Source organism: Alosa alosa, chromosome 22 (assembly GCF_017589495.1).
Source record: "Alosa alosa isolate M-15738 ecotype Scorff River chromosome 22, AALO_Geno_1.1, whole genome shotgun sequence".
Taxonomy (NCBI): domain Eukaryota; kingdom Metazoa; phylum Chordata; class Actinopteri; order Clupeiformes; family Clupeidae; genus Alosa; species Alosa alosa.
The window spans coordinates 1763309-1790704 of NC_063210.1; the positions used below are offsets into that span (position 1 = coordinate 1763309).

Consider the following 27396-nt stretch of genomic DNA (forward strand, 5'->3'; position numbering starts at 1 on the left):
TGTAAATGTACTGTAAGATAATACTTTATAGTATGCAAAAGATAATACGTGAGTGATAATCAGATAAATGGAGTGATAATCAGATAAATTCAATTTTATACATCAGTTATGTCCGGACAAAGTATTTGTTATTATCTGATTGGATGAGAGGCATTCCATGAGTTGGCGATATCCCAGGACATCCCCAATCGAACTCTTCACCGCTAGTAATTACTTAGTATTTTGCAATTGAATTGTTACTATTGTCTATAGGGCTTATTCGCAAACACCGCCGCGGCCATATTGTTGATATGACATTCCAGTTCTATAGGCTAGTATGTGACAATCGCCTGCAGCGCATAGATTTGAGCTAAGCAGAGCACAGTAACCTATAGTGTACAATGTGATTGGAGACCACAGTCACCTCCATATTCAGACACAGGCTCTAAATTCTCACCTCCGGCACTCCGTAATCTGGCAGACAGCTCTGCAGGGATCTCCAACATACCAACATCCTGTAAGCACAAGAGTTACTCCCAGCTCAGATTGGAGAGTTAAATGGGTAACAGTGTAAAAGCATTCCAATAACATTTCAGTATACTGTAGAAGTGCAATTTAGGAAGTGGAACTCACCATAGCGCCTAGAGCACTATATTGCGCTTTGACAGTAGCCTTTGGTCTGGTCTTTTTTGGGTGTTCCTGAAAAACATATGTGCTCATTATGACAAATATGCACTATATGACTAAGTCTAAATCTATATAAGCATAGACAGAAATACACATTATAACGCACCAATAACACACACAAATAGTTTGTGTATTATAGACAGTGACAGTGTTTTGAAGGTAATACTTACATACATTCTTGACATTATTGCACAACATATTTGGATTTCTGAAAGCTCAAAAGGTTTTGTGTTATCTATCCCTTTCCATTGCCTTTGAGAGCTTGCTTCTTACCTGCTCTGTCCTCTTCTAGAGCGTTCAATAAATGACTCTATTCTTAGGTCCACTCTTTTATAGCTGAGGAACAGCCTCTCTCATAATACTCCACCTTAAACAGCAGGGTCATAAGGAACACCTGTGCTCCACCCATAGCAGTTGAGTCAAAGGTCCCCAAGCTTGGCTGGCTCTGCTCTTCACAGAACACTACTAAACATACTTCATTCATACTTCATACTGGTATTCAGAGGGAGTGCTAATGTTAACAAACTAGCTAAAACAAACACAGATATTCATTATTTCTTTTTTTAACCATTAGCACAGAGAGGATACAAGAGGAAGCATAATCAGCTATAAGAATGGGTGGCCCCATCTATATGAAGCAGTCTCTGGAGAGAGGCAACATTACAAGGAATAGAGGTAACAGTATTTCTTTTCTCCAAACCATTTCATAATATGGATATTGGTGAATTATACCAATGAAAAATATCTGAGCTGAAAAGACACAGGACAGTGTACTTGGCTTATGTTAGTTTATGATGCTGCTGGTAAATATGTAATCAAAGAGGACAAAGTACACGCACCATAAAAAATGAGAGAAGAGGAAAGTAGACACACACCACTTGTAACATAATAAGTGTTACCAATAAGGTGCCATAATAAATAGCAAACTAGTCATTACCTGACCCTTTGTTAATATTTAAAAGCTGTTCACTACAAAATAGACTACTAACCTAAACATAAAGTATCTATCTATCTATCTATCTATCTGTGTGTGTGTGTGTGTGTGTGTGTGTACGATAATGTCAACTCAATACATAACAAACAATAATAATAAACAATAACATGTTATCTATCCCTCTTCCAGACCATGCAATCAATCATACATTCAGTCTATCAACTCAGTTAAGTTGAAGTGAATTGAGGCTTACCTGTTGTAAGAGCTATGACAAGTAAATCCATATGCGAGCAGAAGAGGAAATGAAGGAGAACTGAGTTCTTAGCTCAAGATAAGAGTTTGAAGTCCAAGATAGCTATATTAGGGTGTGTTCATCTGGGAGTTGGATGTGTGGGGTGTGTCCCACGTCTTGGTATGTGTATGCCTTCATCTCCATGCAGATCACATAGGAAAGTTATGAAGAGAGAGGAAGTGAAGAAGTCACTCTGAAGTGAAGCAGTTTTCATTTCAGGTATTCAGTTTATTGAATACTATGAATGTCTTGAGTATCATAAAGCAACATAAATTGCTGTTCAAATCTTTTTCAATTATTGATTTGATGGATTTGGGGATTTCAAAAGGCAACCATTATTGTGAGAAAGGTATCTGTAATCTTGGACTGAAGGAATACACAAACACATATTTCATATGAAATATAATTTTGTTCAGGCATAAAAATAAAATGATCCCCCTACAAATGTATGGAACTCTTAACAGGTAAAAAGAGTGGCATATGAATCTATTTACAAAATAAACATGCTCACTTATGTAAACTCTGTTGAGATCTCTGATAATTACTGTCAAATGTAATGATAGATAAGTTGTTGGTGACGAAATCTTAGACTTTGACCTAAACTAGTTTAGATACAGATATGACAGTAGACTAGGCAGGACATATTTCCATCCTAACAATAACATGCAAATGGTTGCCTGGTAGCCTGATGGATTACATACATCAGCGAGCACTGTTTACAAATGAAATGGTGTGTGTGTCTGTGGGTGGGGTGGGGAAGGGGGGGAGGGTGTGCGAAAGAGAGAGTGAGAGAGTGAAAGAGAAGTGAGAATCTTAAGATTTCCGTCTCAGACCCCTACCCTCCATTTGCGTCTCTTAATGGTGTTCCTGGTGATCATCATGACGGCCCAGAACTGAGTGAAGGAGCGCTTCAGTCTTTTGTAATACTTCCTATTATGTGAGTCCGGCAGGTTTCAGTCAGTGAGGAGAAAAGAGGAGACAATAAAAATGACTGGTATCTCTATCGTTGAATATTTATTTCCTCATTAGGTCATTTCTAGAAACGCCTCAAAATGGAAGAGATGTCAAATGTTGTAGCAGTGTAAACGCCCAGCCGGCCAGGTGTCATAGGAGTCTTTTGTCTTACCTGGCCTGATGGCCTCGGATATGGGACTGGATGACGATAGCCTTTTGTTTGAAGAAGCGAAAATTACGTCTGCAGATGAAACCCCTGATGTTCCTCTGGATGGTGACCGCTGCCCACGTCTGTGTGCTACTCCAACGGTCTTCCACACGTTGGTACAGGGCCTCCTTCATGAAAACCTGTTGGTGTGTGTGTGTGTGTGTGGGAGAGAATTTGGAAGGATGTTTGCCATTGATGTTTGTCACCTTGCAATTTGTGCTAAGACATGAACACCCCAAATATAAAACAATACTATGATGAGTTAAGTGATAATTTCACCTTAGTAAGTCCTAGCTGGTATTCTCCGTCTTCAACCCCAATGGTCTCTAACAAAGTCACAACCTGTTCTTTATCGGACTGCTCAGGCGGCCGCTGGACTAAAAGAACGCCATACCTAAAGGCCAAAGAGTTGAGGTGAGGCGAGGGAAATGTTTATATAGGCAATCTTTATATCACCTAATATATCCCAGATAACAAAAAAGGTTTGCAGATATTGGACCAAGGGTGACTTGCCGCCATTGTTGTGCGCTACTTCGGGTCCACTGCCATTGCCTTTAATTTAACTTGTGTGAATATTAAGAAAAGTCATGGAATGTTATTAAAATTAAGGAAGAAATATAACTGAATAAATAAAGTGGACTGCCAGAAAACCAATGAGTAAAACACTAGCGTACCGCCAGATCTGCCCCCATGGGCCGACAGTCGGTCCACCAGCCTCTTGCTATCTGGGATTTTATACAACAGTTAGGTCTGATCAAACTATGTACCGGTATTAATTTCTTGATTGGATGAGAAGGATTCCAGAGTAGTGTTGTCATTGGATATTGCTTTATATTGCTTGATAATACTCTAAGATTATTAACGATACCTTTCCATGAAATAAGTGAAGGGGATGCGTATGGGGAATCCCTCCTTCCTAATATGGATGGTCTCCAGTATCCCAGCATGCCTCAGCTGTGTTGACATGTAGTTTATGTCAAACATTCCTGGTAACTTGCACCATGCAGGAAAATGTGATGTTGAAATATATCTTCTGTAATATTCTAACATCATTACAAAGTGCAAGGAAATAAAAAGATATTTAAAAAGGAATATTGTATACAGTCTAAAGAACAGTTGCTATTAAAGAAATTAAACATAATCATAATTGCTTACCTTCATATAATTTGGTTTAAAACAGCGGATAAAGGTAGTCTTACATCTGAGAAAAGACACAATTGAACATGACTAGTCTGTCTATATCTGTATACCACTAGTTTAGAGTCACTGGACAATTTCCTAGTAAATGTAAACGTGATTAATGTAAGAATGCAAAAATGTACAGACATACATTGACATCATTGACATTTGCATGTAGGATTAATCACCTCTCAAGTCGGGTGGTGAGTTCCATCAGTGACTGTTGGAAATGTGAAGCCACTGTTGAGGCCTGGTGCCGGAAACCTTTACCCCGTGATCCTAACTCTTTCTGTTGTTGATGGCGCTCCTGGACCTCACGGAACAGCCCAGACACTATCTGTTGGCAAGGAAACAGCAGGTTAAATATATTAAGCATGTAGCAAGTAAGCAAGTAAATAAAGCAGATACGACAGTAGATATGCATAGAGATATGACATAAGTACTATATGAGGATACCAGCTTATCCATGTGTACCATGTACAGTAATACAATCAAATAAAATACAAAGCAACAAAACAAAACATGTGTGACCCTTGTGGCAAACACTCAACTTGCCTTTTGTCGACTTCGAACAAAAAGCTCTAATACCTCTGGACGGATTTGGTCATAGTTCTTGTTCAAAAAATGTTGGACCTATCAAGAAAATTAGAGGATTTACTAGTTAGAATTTCTCACCATATATTTATTTAAAAGCATGATGAATTGCAAAATGTCTTAACCACAAGGACAGACTACCTGATAGGTGACTGCTCCTGCATAGTGATAAACAGTGAAAACGGGGAGTGGAATTTTGGGTTTAGAGTAGAAAGGACTACTACAATGGTGATAGTGACACTTCTGTAGGAAGGTGTGATCAGTTGCCTGTGACAGATAAAGAATCAGAATAACTGAATCTATCACCCAGAGTCATGGCAACAGCTTACTATTTTTTCATATTGGATAAAAAGTAAGATTTAAAAGCACCTGAGGGAGTAGGGTCTGGTCGTCTAGGATGCGGAGGATACCATGAGGGCGTGCTGAGATCAGCTCCAGACAGGAATTAAAGTCCTGCAGAGGCACAGGATACCACTCAATTTGCTCAGTGCTGTACTCCTCCTGAAGGCAGTCAGAAGACAGAGCAGTTAGCACATGGGGCACATCATCATCAAGCCTACTGAAGACTTTCAGATATGCGTTGTCAAAAGTACCTGTTCCTGGGACACCACTGCTTTGTTGACAAAGTGCTGTAGCTGCTCATTGGCAAAATTAATGCAAAGCTGCTCAAAGCTGTTCACTGCTAGGTCCTGGAAGTTGAACATGGAGTTTGTCAGCACACAATCTCTTTCTCCCAAGTACAATATAAGACCACTTTGTCCAGACAAATGTAATACAATTACAATAATGGAATATAGAATATGCCCATGACCATGAGGCGTGTGACAGGAAAGGGTGCCATGGAATTTTGTGGAGCTAATACAAGCTCATGAAATAGTATTTTTTGTAGTCACTTATTTACAGTACATGGCAATTGTTTTTCTTGTCTAGCTTAAATTAAATACCATCAGGCAGTGTCTACTTTCTTTTAGTGATGAGAATGAGACATGGTTAGACCTTCCACAGCAGGACAATGATCCAAAGCATTCAGCAAAGGAAACTTTCAATTGGTTTCAGAGAAAGGAAATCAACTCAAGTAGCTGACCTCAAAACCATAGATGTCGACAATTCCAACTGTGCTGTCCATTTCAGTAGGAATTAGCCATTGGTTAATTCGCTCCAGAAGCCAGTCAAACAGTACAGAGTACAGAGCCTTAGCTATGGCATCCCTGATGAATGACAAAATGTTATTGCAAAACATACTGTATTTTTTAAAAATAAAGAAAAAATATAACATGCAGAAAATATTGACACATTTTATTTTTTTCTCTTTGTCTACCTTAAAAACGGTCTCAAATGAATAAACAATTCTATAAACACTGCTGTTCAACTACACAACATAACATCATACCTGGATTCAATGGCACTTTCTACAGAGAGGGGGCAGTATATTCTGTCATAAATAGTTTCCTGCAACACAGACATGAATATCCATTCAATTAAAATACAGTGACATTCAGCCCTATTCAGAATTGATAGTATACTGTATGTGTGTCAGTCCTCACTGTGACCCGATGTGTGATGACTGTTTGCAGAGCCTCAGCTGAGATTTGCAACAGCTTGCCTACTCGCCTGGCTTCAGACTCACTGAAGATCTGTGCCACTTCAAATGACTCACTCTGCATTCATACACACACACACACACACACACACACACACACACACACACACACACACAATTTACTATCATTATTAAGGGCATAAATAAGATGGCAGGTGTGTTGTCTGATCAATTGGATATTTGTGTCACCTCATAAGAGCGGAAACAGATGTTCCCTAACTGCAGGATGGATGATAACATGGACCATACAGTTGACAACTCATCGGGATGCAAACCAATGGTCTCTAAGCACTGGACCAGGAGCTGGAAGTCCTGCTTGTCATGCTTCCCTTTCAGCTCACAAGCCCCACCCTGAACCAGTACAGATTCAAGAGACATCAGGAGACGAACTTCACCATACACTAGGTCCACATCCCGTCACACCATCCCCATGTCATATAATCCAATATGATGTGTACTGTATGTCAGCACCTGGTTGAGGTAATAGTAGGTCTCAGCCCCTTGAAGATAAAGATCTTGTTTGTTCCATTCCTTCATCCCTGCCAGCATCTCATAGAAGACATGGTAATTTCTCTCCTCATTGGCCTGGGGCAATTATCACAGCAATATCAAAATGTATTACGCAAGACACCCTTACAACAACAGCCATTATGGGATAAAAAAAACTGTACATGCAGTTAAGTGTCCAAATGCAGTTCCACGTCCAAAATACTGAAAATATGAACACCAAGAAATTTGCTCTGCAATGCTGACACTCAAATAACTGCAGTTTTGACACTTGAAAGTGTATGGTTGAACTGTTAATGCTACAACTGTTTAGACCATACTTCTATGATAAATTCTATGCAAAATGACATGTTTACATCAAACTTTTGTTTTTGTGCAGTCTGACCAAAATATATATTCTGAAACTGTAAAGGACACATGTAGTGAAAGACAATTACATTACCTGGAAGACAACACGTGATTTTTCAAGTAGATACTTTGATAGCGAAGTACCAACCACAACACCACTGTCAAGAAATCAACGTCAGAGTTTAGGTTTAAGTTTAGAGGAAGAAAATTTCACTCACATTTTCCATCTTTAGCTTCTTACAACTTACTGGCAAATATGGATGTGGAGGTACTTGCCAAAACGACTCGAGTTGTTGTTCAGAATAGTCTTGGCATTACCAAAACTCTCCAAAATGGGTAATACATCCATAGGCTAAAATATATGAAAAGATAAATTTGCTTGTTTTCAGTCTGTATATGACTACTTATACATAGATCATGTTCATTTCCGGATTAAAAGTCAAATACTACACTTCACCTGCCGGAGGTTGTCATTTCTGCCTTGGTACATGGCATTAAGGTAGTGTACAATTAGCTTGGCTGCTTCTGTTTTCCCCGATCCACTCTGACCACTGTATAAGAAAAGCTAGTATCAAATTGCAGGTGTATTCTGTGGTCTCCATGGAGGAAATGCCCGTATGAATGAGACTGCATGTTTCACTTTCCCCCGTTAAAAAGGTTTTTTTTTTTTTTAAACATCCCATAGGATAATGTATGGCATACTGTACATTCCATTTCATTCCATTCCATTGTCATTCCTTGCTTTAATTCCCTTCTATATGATAAATATTTAATTAATTTTAATGCATCCAATACATAGTCCTAAACACCATGACAAGGCTAGTTTGAAGTTATTTTAAATTTCCCTTCAGTTAGTCATGTAACACCAGACTACCAATGTCTAATACAGTTGAATGTCCATGACAATGGTGGGGCAGGGAGGATCTTAATTGGGGGTAACATTTTGTGAAAATGTGGGTAACATTTTGTGAAACTGTTTCCTTTAACAAAGGGTGAACTAAAAGATGTTTGCCTGCACATTAGATTTTATGACCCTACTGATCTCCTCAATCTCCATTCTATCCTAACCTAGAATGGGTCTACATATCAACGCAGGATTACAGAACGAATGCTTTAAAATTAGCATCGAATCTAAGTATTAACTAATGTTCTCCAAAGCTACTTACAATGAAGTGCAAGAACATGTATTTCATCAGTGTTCTGCACCTTATAACGATGCACTGCTCTTGGGATGATTGTTGAGACTGTCTGAAGGCTGCATCCGCAATCGCATACACATGGCTGAAAAGATTCATACACTGATAAAAATAACATGAATGTGTAGAACAGTTGTATCCTCATCATGCATATACTAAGTCTACTTACGGAGGGTTTCTTTGCTGCTCTTTAGACTGGTACTGTTGTCTGAGCTCCTCCGTGTACATTTGAAGGGGCTTGAATGGGTTTACTGACAGTAACATGTTTCCTATATAGGTCTGTGAATGGTTAATATAATATAATTTGAATATTTAAATGAGAAATTCAGATTGAGGTGAATGTCCCTGCTACTGAGAAATAAGGTAATAGGTGTTCATGCTTACATAGATAGCGTCCCGATGAAACCTCTTCTTCAGATTCAGCAGGACAGAGCTCTCACATACCTCACTGGAGACAAACATGTAGTCAGATTTGGTGGGGAGTTTGTGAAAAATCAGGGACAATATTACCAAGCACATACAGATATATTGTATTGATTAATGACAGGAGAGAAAGGCAGAGGGAGAGAGAGGGAGAGAGAGAGGAAGAGAGAGAGAGAGCATATGTACTGTAATGCCATAATGTACTAGAAAAAGGGCAACTGGAACACTCACTCTAATTGTGATAGATCCTCCACCTCATCTACCTCAACAGCGTGACTACTGCCTGGCATTAGCACCTACAGCTCAAAACATGAAGAACAGGGAGGTGCAAGAGGAACGGTAGAAGAGGCATTAAAACCTGACATACCATTACCATTAATTATGTGAGTCAGTAAGGAGAATGGCAAATGTAGCTACAGGTGATAGGCCCATGCACTTCATGTGTACCTGGGTGCTGTTTAGTTTGCTCTCCAGCATGTTTTGTGTGGGATCCTCTGATTCCCATGGTCCTCTACCATTGTCCGAAGGGACGGTTTGAGCCCTGTCGTCATCCTGATACACAGTCCACTTAGTTAGCTTCTCAACAGTCTGGTGAGGCAGCAGACTCTCTGTCCTCAGCCAGTCCTGAGGGTCACCAAACGCTCCATCATTGAGAGACCAGTGGACATCAGGGGAAGAGGAGAAAAGGCCGTCCCCCATGAGCTGAGCCACCTCTCGGTCAGCTTCTTCTTCGTATATAGAGGAGTCCAATGCCTGTCCATGCCCCTCATGGCCTGCAGACGGGGCAGCCATACTCCTCTCTCCGTCCTCTCCATCCTTGATATGTGCTGTTTTCAGACCACCTGCTAGTATAGGCTTTGACAAGGACAGTTTGGACAGTTTGAACTGTGAAGAGCCTAATTTGTCTCTCGCTGCCTGCAGGACACTGGCTCCCTCGTTGTTGTTCAGTGTTACTTTCTCCTCCTTGTCCTTTGTCGGTGTTGACACATGTTCTGTGCTTTCATTTCTGCTTGGCTTACTTTCTGGAACATTCTTTTTAATCGATTTAAGAATGCTGAGATCTGGCTTTGCGGGAAGCACCAGACGCGCACCTGGTTTAGGGGGCCTTGGCTCAGTTGGGACTTCTATTCCTCTGTTTGCAAAAGTAGGTGTATTTCCTTGCAACTGGCCCCTTTTATTCATCCTTGGAAATACTATTGCATATTTGGCATCCCCAGCATTGGTCTTTTCATCTTGACCACTCTGGGTTTCACAAGGTGATGATATAGGATCCTTAGACTGACCAGCTGTATTTTCCTGGGGCATGGAGTTTTTCTGTCTATTCCTCCTACTGGCTACTCGCATAGCCATTCTTTGTTGAAAAAAGCTCTTCTTGCTGGAGGAGCCACTCTTTTTCTTGGATATGTGCACTACAAGCCATTTTGATACTCCAATGGCTTGTGTGATTGCTCTCATCCTCCGATGTATGTTGCCACCTCGTGGCATTTTCTTCTGTACCCAGCCAGACATACGGCGCAATGTGGTCATGCCTTTCTGTTTTGATGACTTAGAGGTCAGTTTTGCGAAATTCTGAACTGGCTTAAGGTTCTCTGTCTGGCCAGTAGCTTGTTTCATTTGTATGTCCTCTCCAGTTTCTTTTGATTTAGCTGACTCCTCATTTACATCTGGGGTTTCCTTGTTATCTTTTCCCTTTCCTTTCATGGTCATCATAAAAAGAGATTTGGTGCCACTGACAGCAGATACTCTTGCCTCTCGCTCTTTGTCTGTCTTGGTCAATGACTTTGTTTTATTTGCCAACTGAAGAATCTGAGATTTTCCTTTTACTGCTTCAGCCTTACTCAAACCTAATCCCTTAATTTGTAGGGCCTTAGAAACTGAAGGACCTTCATCTGGTTTATCCTTTTTTTGCAGCATCTTAGATTTGAATGCAATCTTCTGCCCTAGACGTTGAGATGTGATATGTTGTGCCCTGGAGTGCTTTTTAAAGTCTCTAGGCTCCCCTGATGTCTTAGGTTCTATTCTGTCACTTAACTCTTCCTCTGTCAGTAATTCTTCTTCACTGCTAATTGGTGTCTCCACAGCTGCTGCTTTCCTTGAGGATTCTTCAGCAGCACTGCTGGTTATATCCTCACCTTGTGCATCCCCGTCCTCCTCCGATGTCCCCTCTACTTTCCTCTCTTTGTCTGCCTCCCCACTGCTGTCTTCACTCAGCTCAGCTGGAGCAGACTCCTCCTCTTCACATGCCTCTACACTTTCTCTCTCAGAGCCGTTCTCCTCACTCTCCGATCTCTCCTCCTCTACTTCCACCACTTTGACATTTTTCCTTTTGGCAAACTTTGATGGTTTACTCGTCGCCTGTCCAGTTTTCCTTTCAGGCTTGTTGAGGATCTGTTTGGATTTGGCATTCTTGCCTCTACCCGTGGCTCCTTTTTCAGTGACGACGTTGCTTGTCTCCTTCCTCGTTGATATCATGCCTGGCTGGCCTTTCAGTTTTAGTGCTTGCTTTGGGGTTTGCATCTCTTTTTTTGTCTTCTTTGGCTCTTTGGTCTGTTTTTTCTTCCAACCCCGCTCCTCTTTCTTCTTCTCTGTGACATCCTCGTGTGCAGATAAGGAATCATCATCGGCATCAATACATCCCTGAACCTCTTCTCCACTTGCATTTTTGGGGACTTTGTTAACCGCTTTTCCTGCCTTCTTATGTTGCTTTGCTTCAGGTGTTTTGTTTTTTTCTCTTTTTCCTTCTTTACCTTGTTGTTTTCCACCCATGCTCTTCTGAAGTGTTTTTCCAGGAGACATCTCTGCACCCCGAGTTCATTAAATGTTAAAACAGCCCTGTAAAAGTGGGGCAAGAAAAACAGGACAATGAAAACATACAAGCATAATATTAAGACTGAATATGACTGGGATCATTGGTTTTACCGCATTTAACTAACTGTAGTGTACAAAAGTACTTTGTTTGTGTACCTATGTGGATTCCAAGCTTTCAAATAAATAGTGAAATTAAAACTGCAAAAGCACACCCTAGCTGACTGTGTCTGTTGGTTTGATCTGGATCTCTTTCTCAATCAGTCATCGTTAAGACAAAGTTTCACGTGCTACACCCTCTCTGACCCTCTCTGTAGCAGAATTCAGTCTGATAATCCCAGTGAGACAATGACCCATTTTCTAAAGGTCTAACCTTTACAAGGCACAACAACAGGAATAGAAAATACATGTCCAATAAATCAAATACAGAATAAATGCAGTTTGACAAAATGGATACTTGTGCATGCAAGAAAATCATATTTTTATCCAGAACATCAATTTTCTGTACTCTAGAAAGGGAAAATTCACATCAGTGTAATAATGCTTACCAGATTTCTTGGGTGAGCCACAGGCATGATGGACATGTTGAACTCCAATCCTGCAGCGAGACACAAAGTCTGCACACTCACACTGAGATGCTAAAAGCACACCCGCAGGCACACTGGGCGTGCACACACACACAAACAACAAATACTCCAGGAGCATGAATAATTTAAGTTTGCTGGATGGCCCATACCATTATGTGGCCATTCATGATGGCAGCTGTTAGGCAGAAACAGGTAAGGGGAGATGCTGTGCTAGGAATGTCACAATACCTGTTGACATATGAGCGAAATAAACACACTGACACACACACAGAGCTAGAGAGAGAGAGAGAGAGAGAGAGAGAGAGAGCTGATAATAAATTAATTTGGAATTGAATTACATATTATTTGTATGATTGCTTATATTATCAAAACAGTCTGTTGTGTTCTGTTCAGTTTATAACAGAACATTGTATTAATTAATTGAAATCACCAATATCATTCAACATAATTACAACTCCAACAACAATCCAGTAGAGTAAGTGATTTATTTAGGTCAAATACAAAATCCCAAACAATACCAGGGACGTATCAAATTTGTAAATTCATCAATTTAAATTCATAAATATGCTTCAGTCCTTTCATTTTATATGTGTAGGGGGCATGAGTTCTAGAAATTGTACATGTGCTGTCACAGATGACAGAACTTTTGTTATTTTTGTGACTGCATAACATTTGTGCATGTACAGCCATTATATAAGAGTACAAACTGAGAACCATTGGATAGACATAGACCTCCCAAGGATACAACTGGTTTAGCCAACAGATCAGTGAATGACTAAGACTGGCAAGTTTTACCACTGTTTCCCTCCTCCCACAGACCATTTATGTGTTGGATCACAGTCGACAGCAAAGGCTTTCTTTAACGCACTGTGGAGTGGTTTCATATGACAGCAAAGCGCCTGTACTTAGGCAATTAGAGGACAAAGCTGCCTGTAATAATAGATCACCAAACACTTGGCTCAGCATGCATGACAACTGATGCATCCTTTATTTATATCTGCCTGAAACTCCCATATATGACCAACTACAGAAATGGAACCTAAACCATATGCGGAGCTGTGTACTAGTGAAGGAAGAAATAATTCAAGAAGTAACGTTCAAACAATTGGGACAAAACAGGGATTTTGCAAAGCGAAGTTTTTTGTTTCAGTTCCTCAAAAGATGCAATATAGGCTTTAACAAACATGTCTTCTGTACCCCATTCCAACATCATTCTCCATTTTATCAAGGCTCCATTTAGGAAATGTTTCTGCAACATTTAAACAGACTAAGATTACTCCTTTGCTAAAGAGAGTTTCACTTAACCCATCTGATGTTTTCTCTATTAAAGGTCTATAAAGCGTAACAAGTCTTAAAGCAAGTGTCTGAGGTTTCTTAGCTTAGGGGCCGTTCAGACATTTTCACCTCCAGGCGCTCAAGTTCCCTAATGGCAGGGCTCCAGGTCTGCATCAGAGGCCCTTGCAGCCTCACTCCTGATTGCCCAGCAGGAAGGTCTCCCTCCACCACGCTTTACAGCAGTGCTGTACATACTGCACACAGGGGGTTTTACAGCGATTACCTCATGGAACCAAAATAAGATGCTAGTCTTAGACCAATCCTTGACCTGAGGCATCCGAATACCTATTTGAAACAAATGGCATTAAGAATGACCTACCGGTGTCCATCAAGGAGACTGGCTAGTCCGCAGATCATAGAGTCTGAGAGTGAGAGGGATGAGGTGGGTCAAGACAACACGTTACACAGATGCGTCGTTTGCCCCACTAAGACTTTTTTTTTTGGATGACTGGACGTTGATGTCTCTCCAGTGGTCCAACGACGTCACCTAGTGACCACACTCAGCCACCTCATCCAACTCAGACCTGACACACAGGACGTCTGCACCCTGGCACACTCTACAAAAGGCTCCTGTGTTTTCTCGCAGATGCATCAGCAGCATTGCCGCTTGGCCTGCTTCATATGCGCAAGCTCCAGGCCTGGCTGAACAGCCACTGTGTGTCTCAAGGGACAGACAGCTTGCATTGGACGAGCAGTGCAGGAATGCACTAGTCTTCTGGTGCTCCTTGCGCACAGGTGTGCCCTTGGGCCGGATAAGCCGCAGGTGCATCATATCCACAGATGCTTCGCTCCATGGCAGCCAGCGTAGTGTGGATAAGTGCACAGAGGCCAGATACATATATTGGAGTTGCACAGTGTTTCATGGCCTAAAAGCCAGCCCGAATTTAACCCTACCCACAAAATATGAGGTCAGGAAATTCGGTCTGGACTTCAATTCCATTGAGAAGCAACTACGCCCAAACCAGAGCAGTTCGCACCAACCGCACTAATCAAATTGTTTGAGAGGGCTTTATACGATGATAGACAGATGGGCAACGGTGCCTAGTCTATCATGTCACCTCAGCACGATTCGGTTGATTTTGTTTACATTTGATTTTGTTGTTGCCTGTCGCTAGAGAAGCTAGACATTTAGATTTTGCTATCGCGTCTGTTGTACAAAATAATGACAGCGCAATTACGTCAGAAAATAGCGTTCATGCATTTGTACAGAAGGATGGCTGTTCTCTCTACAGAATTCACGGTAGGCTATTTTAATAAAGATTGGACTCTGGAACAATGGAAAAAGGTCATGAGATCTGATGACTCCAGATTTAGCCTACTCCACAGTGATTAAAATGTCAGGGCAGGAAACTCGTAAAGATGCACGCATCATGCATAGTGACCACTGTACACAACTCTGGGGTTGCCTCAGTTGGCCAGGTCTAGACTCAGCAACGTTGTGTGGCTATCAGTGATATTATTACTACCTGAATGTGCCGAATGACCAGGTTATCCCATCAACAGGGCTCCAGAGTGGTCTCACATGCAATCAATATTCTGTCCAGTTTGACAACAAATGTTCACTGGTCACACTAACGCACTTCACATTTTGCAGCATTACTTATACGTGAATTGTTCTTGACCGTTTCGACTGCTGACTGTAGTCATCCTCAGAGTCAGCGTATCACTGCAGAGTCAGCAGTCGAAACTGTCAAGGTATTCCAAAGCAATGTTTTTACTGCACAAATACGATTCCTTATTGAAATAGATATTAAAGTTAATCTCCCAGAGCCTGCTTTAACTGGTTACTAGTGTACTCACTCTCATCATTCAGCAAAGCATGCTCCATTACATGTCTAGCAGAATTCTCTGAAACACATATGTACACATACACAAACATACATATATATCAATTGGATGAGCATAAGCATTTAAGAAAGCATGCAGAAAACAATATCAACTGATTAGGCCTACTACACAATTGCGGGCGTGTGCTGTTGCGAGTTTGTGTCACTTTGGATAAAAGCGCCTGCTAAATACCAGTCAACGTTTACTTTAAGTTTAGTTAACAATTGTAAATTGATACATCATTTGACAGAGGGTTTTGGAAGGGGCTGGTCCTTCAAAGAAATGGCAATGTGTATTAATTTGGAATGTGCCAAATCTTCCACCACTTTACATTTTGTCAAAAAATGTGCTGAAAAGGTCTGATGTTTTCTCTACCATTGTGATGCAGAACTCACACGAAAATGTTTTTCATGGTTGACACACTGATGCTTTACTAAATAACAGTTATACAATCCAAAATAAGTCAATAATCCCTCTGTCTCTGCTCTCAGACATTTAACACCTACCTGTACTATGCAATGCACATTGTAGGCTATTCATTGCTTTGATTGGTTGGCTCTATCCAATTGAGTGCAGGGGCATTTTATCCCGATACGGTTGAAACATAATGCCCCATAATCACATTCCAATCATGCAATATCAGACTCAAATTCTGAATAGAATTTAGTATGGCTACATCATGCAAGGTGTTTCATGCACTGAAATCTAATATAATCTGTGAAAATGATAAGTCTGCCAAAATGGTGGAAGGACCCATGGAACCACTAGGCGCACCCACCGTAGTTTTTTAAGGTAAAAACTGCATCTCACCATGCCACTGAGTCAGTGCTGCCACTGACTCTGTGACATGGTGAGATGCAGTTTTTACCTTTAAAAAAAACTAAAGGTGGGTACGCCTAGTGGTTCCATTATTATTACGGTTATGATTGGTGCCTGGGTTTTTTGTGATTTGGGAATAATTGTCAGAAGGACCTGCAGAACAAATTCAAATTTGCAGATTCGTCTGGGATCTGGACGGCATGGATTGAATCTTTTAAACCACCATTAAAATGATGATCCTCAATGCTAGATCGGATCTAGACAGGGTAACAAAACAGATGGAAATATTCAGACAATGTGATTATCTGATTGTGAAAAAAATTTACTCAGAAGAGCATAATGTAGTGTGAAATTACAAATGATAGAGTTCTCATACTTGATTATGTCACTACAAAAATATATTCTACTCCCCCAACAAAAAGCTAACACATTGAACATTTTAGGAAAGAGTACCAAAATATCTCCTGGTCAGATTACAAATAACAGCAGCCCCAATAACATTAAATTGGTACAAATTTGCGTATACACATATATTAAAACATTCAGACATTTTTAAAATCACATTCCTAAATTACATTATTCAATGTTGCAATAAAAATACAATAATAAAATAAGACCCAAGCCCCCTTTAAAAAGTTTTCACCCTAATAATTACAGCATATTAGGTGCTACACAGTAAAAGAAAGTACCTATCTGATATTAAAATATTCACTGTACTATTCTCTACCTGGACGGAAAGGGAAAGAGGTAGCAACGCTAATGCCTTGTGAGTACTGCAGTTGAAACCATCACATGTGCTTCCACAGCAACTTCATATCAGCATACAGGAAGCCTTCTTTGTGTAATCATACACAGTACTATGGATGTTAGCAGTGAGCGTAATTTGTTTTTCCCTTGTGTCGGTGGTTAGGCGCCCATGCAGATGCAAGGAATTTTGTATATATATTTATAAAAAGTAAAAAAAAAAAAAAAAAAAAAAAAAAAAAATTCACATAGGTAAAAAACAGTAACAAACAATTACATTAAAACACTCCTTGGGCACCCCCTCACAAGACAATCCATCATGTGTTCCTTTTACTTTTGAGGCTTGCCTGCTTTCAGATTGTGCAAAGGTAACGCCCCAGGTATGGTAAGGAAAGACTGGGGGATGAGTGGTGGGTTAAGCAGGCAATGGAATCGGTGAAGAAACAGTGGTTGGTCATGGCAGGCACAGGTGGTGCGGTCACTTGTCTTCTGGGCCCCTCGCAGTGGTGTGGCTTCATGCATCAGACTCCAGACTGAGGGATTTGGCTAAAGGAGTTCAGTAGTTGTGGAAGCAGTAGTGTTTAGGCCATACTAGCAAGGCTGGAGTATGGGTGAACTCCAAGTTGTAGGCACTCTGAACAGTCAATCTGTGGACAAAAGAGATCACATTGATAAATAGCTTGAAAAAGTGGTCAGCCAACAAAACAAAACAAGGAGTTGTAAAAGCAGACAGAACAAGGACATTTATCAGCAATTTTTGGTTATAGTCACAGTCAAATGTCCTGTGCTTGGGGACTCCCTACAGCAGACAAACCTCTAACTGTAACACCACCACCACCAACACCAAAGACATCCTTGTGTAAAGTGGGCACCTTCCTTCATCAATGTTTTGCTGAATTTGGTCTACAACACCGCCAAAACCCTCAACAGTGGCGTCTGGTGTTCCAGACTCACATCTTTCCATAATCATAATGTGTTAGGACATAATGTCTATATTAAAGACAAAAACAAATATACCTTGAAGAAACAAAACAAGCTCTCAATGACTGTTCCGAACAGGACAAACGGCCGCCTTTAAAGATATCTAACAGGGGAGCGAGGCGACAAGTGCGTTTCAAAACAATCAAACTCTCTTTTCATGCCTTCTAAGATACTTTCGAACGTCATTTGTCAAGGGTTACCACCACAGGAGTATGAACCTGGATTAGGGTATCTAATCTGTCACTCTTCCTCTCTGTATCAGTTGAATGACATGCCTATACTGTGACATAATCTCCAGACTGGGACTCTCCAGACTTTTTCCTCAAAAAGAAATTCAAGGACTTTCAAGGGCCTTGGATTTTTTTTTTTCAGATTCAGAAACTTTCAAGGATTTCAAGGACCCGTGGGAACCCTGATTAGAAGTCTTCCAACAAGCTGATCACTAGTAAATCCAAAACTCATTTACATTTTTAAGTTCTTAAATGTGGCAGCACACATCCTTGACATACCAACTTCATTACCAGTCCAGGTTAGATGTGGCAAAATTCACCACAATTTCAGTTTACAAGGCAATGAAGTCTTATCAATGGTACTGATAGACTTTACAAGGAATTCTCTGACCCTTTCAACCCGTCCTGTCACTTAACATGGAATTGTGCCATATGCCTAAACGCTTCACCAGTATCTCTACAATAGAAAGAATCATGTTACCCAACTCTTTTGCATCAATACATTTGCTAGGTTTCACTTTCATACTTGTCTATTTCAGATTGTCATTTATTCAACGGCACATGGCACAGCTGTTGCAAACATTCTCACGTTGTCCATAAAAGCTTGGATGGGAGGATGCGCCCTCTTCTACAGCCAGAGTTGGTGCTCTTTATACCATTGCCATGGTGAAAACAAATAGTGAGATGGTGCATTTCCAATTAGTGTGGGATGTGGTGTAGTTGTGCAACTGAGTATCCTAAAATATGCTTTAACCCATTTACTCCTAAAATGCCTGCTAAAAACGCCTATAGAATCCTATGGCATTCTAGACTAAATAACCTTATTTCCTGAGGGTTTTCTGAAAACATACTAAAAATTGTCAACGTCTACCAAAATTTAATATCTAAGCCTCTGTAGCACCTAGAAACATGAAATAAAAAGCATGCTGCGCTACGCAGCATCCAACGGGAGGGTCAATGTTGCGTCATGCAGCATCCAGCGCGAATGGGTTAAACAAAGTGAGGTCTGGAAATCATACAAAGGTCTCTGCTTTTGTTGCCTGAATCTGATGCTAAACCATGCCAATGATGCTCCAAACATCAAGAAAAACCTCTGATTCTGGATTCTGGCCTTCAAACAGCTTCCAGTCCTTGCGCACAATGCGCAGTAATATGAAAGACGTAAATTAGAAGCACAAACCCCATTTTCCTTGACAGCGGTCTGTTATACTTAGCAACGGTCTGTTATTGAGAATTAGCAAACCGCCGAACATTGGGAAGGCCCATTCAAGTGAATGGAGCACTCTGCTGCACTCTGAAGAGCCGTGTAATAAATAATGATTATTTGATTATTAAAAGGTGCTGGGTCATTCCACGTCAGTTCAACCAGGGCCCACACACTTAGGTCTCAAATAATTCTGAAAAAATTACCAGGTGTACCTATGTTACCCTGGAGACACACAAAATAAATCCCTTCAGGGTTTTTCCTTATTAAAAAATCTTTGTATATTCCCACAAGGTGTTTAGGTGCTCTGAAAATGAGAACCAAAATTATTTTTTAGACTTCTAAGGTCTGCTGTTCAGACCCTGAAGGAATTTATTTTCTGTTCATTGTTTTTTGTGAGAGTGTTTCTACTTATCTCAGTAAGGAAATTAAATCAAGAGCCTATGTTGAGTACAAATATGTCTTCTGAAGGCTTAAACAGAGCCCAGCCAAAAACTCCAATAAAATTTGTATCAACTTTGAGGGACAGCTATGACCATGCAGGATTATCCAGACCAAACGTGACGATTTTGTTACATACTATTCCTATTTATGTACCAGCATGCAAAATTTGAGCCTCCTACATGGTTTAGTTCTTGTGCTGTGGGCTTGTGAACTTTGACAAAAAAAAGAGCCCGAACAAAATCGACACCCCCCTCCCCCTGTAAAACTGGCTGTATCTTGGAAAGTATTGATCTTACATAAGAGTAATTTTACAGTGTGTCTCCTGGGTAACATAGGTACACCTGGTAATTTTTTCAGAATTCTTTGAGACCTAAGTGCGTGGGCCCTGGTTGAATTGACGTGGAATGACCCTGCTTTAAGTGATGTTACGTGGTTTCTAAGCTAAAACATTTTTTGTCACATACTGCAAACATCACCTCACCATCCGCTGCCTGCCTTGGCCCAACCTGGACCATAAAAACATAAACTGTTCCAGCAAATCACTGACGAGATGCTCAAAAAGTGACCTTACTCAACATGGCTTAGAGCATCTTTAAAAAGGATTAAAAATAGTGATATCTCTAAGAATCACTTGCAATCCTTCAAATAGCCTAATTTGTTAAAACCACAGCTGGAAATCCCTTACCGAAATTACCCAGCACCTTGGTGCCGGAAGGCTTCATATTGTTCTCTGTCTGTTCCCTTGAGAAAAAAAAAAAAAAAAAAAAAAAAAAAAAAGCACATATTATACCTTAAGGTTTTGCACATACAGTAGCACTGTAATGAAATATATCCAGTGTGAAGACTCACATCTGATCTCCTTCTAGAGACTTTTGGATCTCTTGCAGAACTTCTGTGAAACATGAAGAAAATGATATTACTACAAATTGCTCACTGCAGCATTGACACTGCACGGGCAAAAAAAAGTCGCCAACCCTGACATTTTAAAGGACTGCCTCTTGCTCTGGTTATGATGCACATTCATGCATTCCCCATGACATTGTTTCAACAGATTTATTCAACCACACATTTGCTTGTCTAGAGTTGCATAATTATAGAGTTCTGTCATAGAACTTCTATGGTTTCAAGTAGGACACTATGGTGGCCAATTCATCACAATGTTTCCCCATCCTCCTAGAACCTCTCTTTCCGTTTGAGACGAATCCTGGCATTGCCATCCTTGAACATGTCTATGCCATCAAGGAAGAAAAGACTGAAGCAATCCCCAGATCATAACACTGCCCTCCTGAGGTTTGTGAAGTGGACACTATGCAAAATGGGTGCATTTCAGCACACATAATGAAATACGAACTCATAGGACTGGATCTTGTTCAGCTGGTCATAAGAAAACCAGTTGTTAGTGAGGCTAATTGGAAAGGATTTAATTTTCAAGGGAACATAAAGATTGGACTCTGGAACAATGGAAAAAGGTCATGAGATCTGATGACTCCAGATTTAGCCTACTCCACCGTGATTAACATGTCAGGGCAGGAAACTCGTAAAGAGATGCACGCATCATGCATAGTGACCACTGTACACAACTCTGGGGTTGCCTCAGTTGGCCAGGTCTAGACTCAGCAATGTTGTGTGGCTATCAGTGATATCATTACTACCTGAATGTGCTGAATGACCAGGTTATCCCATCAACAGGGCTCCAGAGTGGTCTCGCATGCAATCAATATTCTGTCCAGTTTGACAACAAATGTTCACTGGTCACACTGACACACTTCACATTTTGCAGCATTACTTATACGTGAATTGTTCTTATAAACAGTCTTGACAGTTTCGACTGCTGACTGTAGTCATCCTCAGAGTCAGCGTATCACTGCAGAGTCAGCAGTCGAAACTGTCAAGGTATTCCAAAGCAAATTTACAGTACAAATGATATGAAATAGATATTAAAGTTAAAATGATCATCCATGCAGACTAGATGCAGACTAAACAAAATGCAGATTCACAGACAAGAATAAGCATACATGGCAAGCAACACAGAAAAGGAGAATTGGCGCCATCTCCCAGAGCCTGCTTTAACTGGTTACTGGTTACTAGTGTACTCACTCTCATCATTCAGCAAAGCATGCTCCATTACATGTCTAGCAGAATTCTCTGAAACACATATGTACACATACACAAACATACATATATATCAATTGGATGAGCATAAGCATTTAAGAAAGCATGCAGAAAACAATATCAACTGATTAGGCCTACTACACAATTAAGGGCGGTGCTGTTGCGAAGTTTGTGTCACTTTGGATAAAAGCGCCTGCTAAATACCAGTCAACGTTTACTTTAAGTTTAGTTAACAATTGTAGATTGATTCATCATTTGACAGAGGGTTTTGGAAGGGGCTGGTCCTTCAAAGAAATGGCAATGTGTATTAATTTGGAATGTGCCAAATCTTCCACCACTTTACATTTTGTCAAAAAAATGTGCTGAAAAGATCTGATGTTTTCTCTACCATTGTGATGCAGAACTCACACGAAAATGTTTTTCATGGTTGACACACTGATGCTTTACTAAATAACAGTTATACAATCCAAAATAAGTCAATAATCCCTCTGTCTCTGCTCTCAGACATTTAACACCTACCTGTACTATGCAATGCACATTGTTGTCAGGCCTCTAAAAATGCATCACACACATCTACGATGTGTTCATGAAATATCTTAGACAACCAATCAGCAGCATCATCATTATATCTTGGTACAATTGTGTGTGCTTATTGGTTCACTGACGGTAAAGACATTCATTCCTTATTGGTTAGGTATTGAAATTTGGTATTATTGATACTAAATGGCATCAGAGCTTTGGTGGCAAGGACACCTACGATCAGAAACAAAGACACTGGATAACAACACCACGTTCCCGTTTTGGACATTGTGTTGGTTTTTTGTCTATAGCAAAACCAGATGACTATTTGAAATTGAAATATAAAATGGCTGACAGTCTGACTCATTCAGTAACATCAGTTAATTTTGTCTGTAACCAAATTAAAAATAGACCCAAAATATGCAGGAAAAGGTATTAGTATCAGCCCTAATAATGAATATCAGTTGATGCTTTTTCCATAAGCAAAGCATGTGAAGCATTTAGCCATGCAAGTTCTAATGATTGAATGCCATGAGAGTGAAGATCAAAACAAGGAATATCCATCTCACCATCACTGCCTTTTCTGACTCCCCTGCAAAGGCAATTAAACACAATATGAAGCCTTTATAAAGGCCTGCAAAACACTGAAGTAATAAAGTATTTTTGAGACACACACACACAGTATATCCAATATAATTGTAGCACTGCAAAAGTTAAATACACCTGGTCTAGGTGTACAGACCTGCCATCATAACCCTGCCCATCCCCAAGACTGGTCTTGCTGGGATCAACAGTGGAGGTGGGAATATCTGGCAACTCCACTAAAGACCGCGGTTCCACCACCCAACGGGCAGACAGAGAAAAACGTTCAAACTCCGAAGGAGAAATCAAATAAAATCCTATGGAAGGAGAAACAGGACAAAATATATATATATTTTTTTTTAATGACAGGCTGGCAGAACAAAGCAGAGTATGTTAGGATGGAGAACTGTCTCTCTTGCCACCCCTATGCTTTATGATTGAGATGATTTTTGGGTCACACACCGTACCCTTCCTCCTGCATACATAAAGTTTTTCATAATGGTCAAACAGTTCTAGGTTTGTTTCATCTAACCAGAAAACATTCCTCCAGATTAAGGTCTCCGTCACAGTGCTAATCTGAAGCTTGTGGAAGGCTGCCCCCAGTGTTTGATCCAAGTTACACAATTTAAAAGCAGTGCCACTAAATATTAGGTTGAGCCAGCTGATCTATGTAGAGTTTTGACCCTCTGAGAACATAACATTATTTTACATTTATTCATTTTGTGTCTACTATTATTCTGGAATTTAACATCAAAATAAAGTAGTTGGACTGTCATAACTAATAGAGTATTGGAATGGATTATTAGGAAACATACAAAAAATGTGTTTGAACGCATTTAGCTAAGATGTATGTAAACCTCCTAGCTAAACTAAATAGCTATCCATAAATAAGGTTTTTTATAAGTATAATAAATTGAAACACGATTTATAATGTAGAATTGTATGTGCCCAGCTAAAAGCTGAACTATCTGCTAGTAGTTACATACACAGCATTTAAGATGAGCTAAACAAGCAAACATGAGCAAAACCGAGAACTTGAACATTTCCCCAAGGCTGCATAAATCAACTGATTTTTTGTTCATGGAAGTCCATGGGGGTGAATAATGCTAAATGCTTAATGGTAAGTGAGAGTGTAACTGCTTACCCTGGCCGTGTTTGGTGAAAACGCAGGAAGCAATGCCACTGACATCCTCACGACGTATGCAAGGGTGGTGTACTTGCATTTTGATGGCAGGAAGTGAGATCACATGCAGTTCACCTTGATTGCTCAACACCACAAGGCTGTTTTCACCATAGTCCTCTACCCTACTGCTGCCAAACAAGGCCACGCCCACACGACGCACTCGTGAGCCATCAATAGCGGTCAACTTCAGCTTGGTCTTTGTGCTCACTTTAGGCAACGTGAATAGCTAGAATTAAACACAACACCACACAAGAAAATTAGACAAAAAGAGAAAGACATTCAGTTACACATTTCTATACTGAGTCTGAGGACAATTACTGTACGTTAAAATGAAATGTGTGTGTTTTCCTTTACTGCAAATAGTCTATACAACTTTAAAACAAGGTTAAATAACTCTTCTTCAAACTTGTGGTGAAATGAAGTACCTCAATCAAAGCCTAATAGTTTGATTGCTGACCTTGAATTGCTCCTCAGATATGACCAAGAGGTGGTGAGAGGCCAGCATGTCTGGACTGCGGGCCAGATCATGGGCTACTTCCAGGGGTTCAGGGAGGGGTACACCCCTTCCATCAAGGACCACCAGCCCCACGACAGGAGCACGATGCATCAGCTGGATCTCTTTAGCTAGAGGGTGAGAGAAATTAGAGGACATCGCCAAGTCTTGACAAATCACTAAGGTCTATCTTCATTGTGTATTCAAAGTTCTATGGCATAATCTACCTGACTGTCAACAAAACAAACTCACTCTTAATACACTCCTAACTCCCACTCCATCAGTACCCATGAGGTCTTTGTTTAAAAGGAAGTTTGAAATGTCCTGATACACTTTAACATACTTCCTGATACACTGTAACACTGTAACAGTAACTTTATTGCACCCAGGAGGGAAATTAGTCTTGGGCATTAAGTAGCACTACTTTCCATTGATAATGTTACTTTATGAATACTACCTGTAATATACCTATTACCTCGAATATTGACATATGACAAAGTTTATACAGTTCAGGTGTTTTTAACTGGAGAAACCTGCATGATATTCTGATAAGTCAGATGGGACTTGAGTCTAACCTTGCTGGGCAGTTACTGATTCCTCCATCCTATGCTCCACAGGCGGTAGGCGTAGCATGTAGGCAAATACAGCACCACCATTTGTTCCAGCCCACAGAGATGGTGTGTTATGGGTACCTGATAGGAATTACAATCTTCATGACTACACAGACACATGACTATACATTCTATCTTACTACAAATAAAACTAAGTTACACAAGGTTTCTTCAATATTCAAATATAGCAAAGTCAAATATAGAGTCAACAGTCAAATTCAACTGTCAAATAACATTATTGGGGGGGTGGGGCTCTGGGGTTGGGTAATAAAAATGTGTGCAGTTCTTGCAACCACTCACTGTCAGTAATGAAGGAGTCTGCGAAATAGAGCGTTCTAACAAGACCAGTAAAGGAGTCATCAGAGGAGCGAGCTTCAATCCTTCTCTGAACTGGTGCCAACTCCATTTCCTGCAGAGCTTCTGCCTCCAGCTTTGCGTTTATCTCCTGCAGCTACTCAGGGAAATAAACATGTGCAGACAAATACACTTTGCATATCAATATTTGACAGTAATAATTTAGCATTAATTCAAAATTTAATAGAAAGCTTGCCATTTCACTTTTGGCTGTTAAAATCAAATTACAATCTCATCACATATTACCAATGTGATTAGAGCACATTTAAATCTATGCATCTTACATACAAAAAAAAACAAAGTTGCCACGCTAGATAAGCACCATCTTAAGGCCAACTTATCAGATTGTATGTAAGAACTGTGTAGGCATTCCTTACGCATTGAACCTTAATGTGTCAATGAACCTTAATGTAATAGGAAGTGTCTTTTCTAAAGTGCCATCTCACCTTAGCTGCATTGTTTGTCTGATGTTTGCGCATTGACACGCGGCTGCGGCGGATCCGACGGAATGATTGACGCAAAGATTTCTTGATGGATTTCACACGAGACAATGGACCCTCCATAGCCAGCTGATCACTGGGGTTAAGGGTGCACCTGTCATAAGATAAGCACACACATCAATTACAAATAACTTGAGCAACTAATTGGGAAATTAGAACTGAAGAGACATTCATATAATGGTAATAAAATCACAAATACTGTGAATGTACAATTGTTTGTGTTCCCAAATCGACAATACGTTTTAACAGTTCAACATTCCGTTTTCAATCATCAATATTTCTTCTGAATGACTATTTATTGATGTCATTACCAACTGAAAACAAAACTCTCCAATGACAAAGAGACCTCTAATTCACCTGGCTAGAACACTGCTCCTCTGCTGATAGTCATATACACCAAAACCATGGCTGGTCCCAAAGGCCACCAGTTTCCACTCAGAGTGAAGGGCAATGGCTGTGACTACAGCTGGAGGCTGACACTGCACCAAGGCAAAGGGCTGGAATCCAGGAGGGAAAGAAACAGGCTCTTCTCTCACATCCAAACGGGCATGGCCTTTCCAGCGGAAGCCATCCTGGCCCTGAAGCAAGTCCACAACTGTGGCTGGAACCACCTGCTCTGCATTCTCATCATTCAGCTCGAGCACCAGGATCTGGTGGAGATCAGAAAAGATAAGAAAATGTCTTCTGATGTGTTCAAACATAATATATGAGAATAGTTCTCTTTATGGACTTTTTAACTGGTCAATTGAGGGTTTTATTGGGGTAAAACTAATGGCCAAGCAATTCACAAAACCTAAAATCAAGACATTAGTATCCAAAACATCTTCATTCGTTGATTTTTCTGTTTGTGTGTAGTATTAATACATACGATCTGAAAAATGAGATCCACAATATTGTAAAGATGCACAAAAAGTCAGTAGCCAGGAACAATCCAGTGCAAGACAAATTCATTATGATAACAATTAGGGTTCAACATGCTTTAACAAAAAGTTAAGAAAACAGGAAATAAATGTAATATTTCAAAATTACACAAAACAATAACAGTACTAACAAAATGTCAACAAATGTAATTTTAAAATAGCAGACCATAAAGAAGTATTTCAAGTTTATGTGTACATAGTTATGTGTTCCATATTTTGTTGATGTTTGAAGAGAAAACAGATTA

At 40.2% G+C, this 27396-nt stretch overlaps 2 protein-coding genes across 4 annotated transcripts in view; both read right to left on the reverse strand.

Moving 5' to 3' along the window:
* Nucleotides 1-11697, reverse strand: part of myo15b (myosin XVB) — a 39998-nt gene extending 28301 nt beyond the window's left edge. Inside the window, exons 1-26 of the mRNA XM_048233984.1 lie at nt 9349-11697; nt 9133-9197; nt 8863-8926; nt 8648-8757; nt 8489-8563; nt 7740-7833; nt 7531-7634; nt 7377-7440; nt 6899-7012; nt 6617-6778; nt 6372-6485; nt 6218-6276; nt 5912-6035; nt 5421-5516; nt 5197-5328; nt 4969-5094; nt 4789-4866; nt 4422-4570; nt 4210-4255; nt 3923-4047; nt 3334-3448; nt 3019-3194; nt 2732-2822; nt 1854-1865; nt 613-678; nt 437-494 (exon numbers count right to left, since the gene is read on the reverse strand). Of these exons, the coding sequence (XP_048089941.1) occupies nt 437-494; nt 613-678; nt 1854-1865; nt 2732-2822; nt 3019-3194; nt 3334-3448; nt 3923-4047; nt 4210-4255; nt 4422-4570; nt 4789-4866; nt 4969-5094; nt 5197-5328; nt 5421-5516; nt 5912-6035; nt 6218-6276; nt 6372-6485; nt 6617-6778; nt 6899-7012; nt 7377-7440; nt 7531-7634; nt 7740-7833; nt 8489-8563; nt 8648-8757; nt 8863-8926; nt 9133-9197; nt 9349-11697 (4768 nt within the window). The remainder of the gene's footprint in view (nt 1-436; nt 495-612; nt 679-1853; nt 1866-2731; nt 2823-3018; nt 3195-3333; nt 3449-3922; nt 4048-4209; nt 4256-4421; nt 4571-4788; nt 4867-4968; nt 5095-5196; nt 5329-5420; nt 5517-5911; nt 6036-6217; nt 6277-6371; nt 6486-6616; nt 6779-6898; nt 7013-7376; nt 7441-7530; nt 7635-7739; nt 7834-8488; nt 8564-8647; nt 8758-8862; nt 8927-9132; nt 9198-9348) is intronic.
* A 4878-nt stretch (nt 11698-16575) lies between these two features.
* llgl2 (LLGL scribble cell polarity complex component 2) overlaps nt 16576-27396 on the reverse strand; it is a 28967-nt gene continuing 18146 nt past the window's right edge. The window contains exons 15-26 of one of the 3 annotated variants that reach the window (XM_048233020.1): nt 26589-26881; nt 26178-26325; nt 25678-25828; nt 25342-25458; nt 24731-24897; nt 24235-24499; nt 23251-23407; nt 23078-23100; nt 21975-22022; nt 20727-20769; nt 20563-20618; nt 16576-17665 (exon numbers count right to left, since the gene is read on the reverse strand). In XM_048233020.1, coding sequence (XP_048088977.1) covers nt 17661-17665; nt 20563-20618; nt 20727-20769; nt 21975-22022; nt 23078-23100; nt 23251-23407; nt 24235-24499; nt 24731-24897; nt 25342-25458; nt 25678-25828; nt 26178-26325; nt 26589-26881 — 1473 coding nt within the window. In that variant the 3' untranslated portion in view covers nt 16576-17660. Of the gene's footprint in view, nt 17666-20562; nt 20619-20667; nt 20770-21974; nt 22023-23077; nt 23101-23250; nt 23408-24234; nt 24500-24730; nt 24898-25341; nt 25459-25677; nt 25829-26177; nt 26326-26588; nt 26882-27396 lie in introns of all 3 variants that reach the window. The other 2 variants (XR_007192348.1, XM_048233021.1) reach the window with 2 other exon arrangements.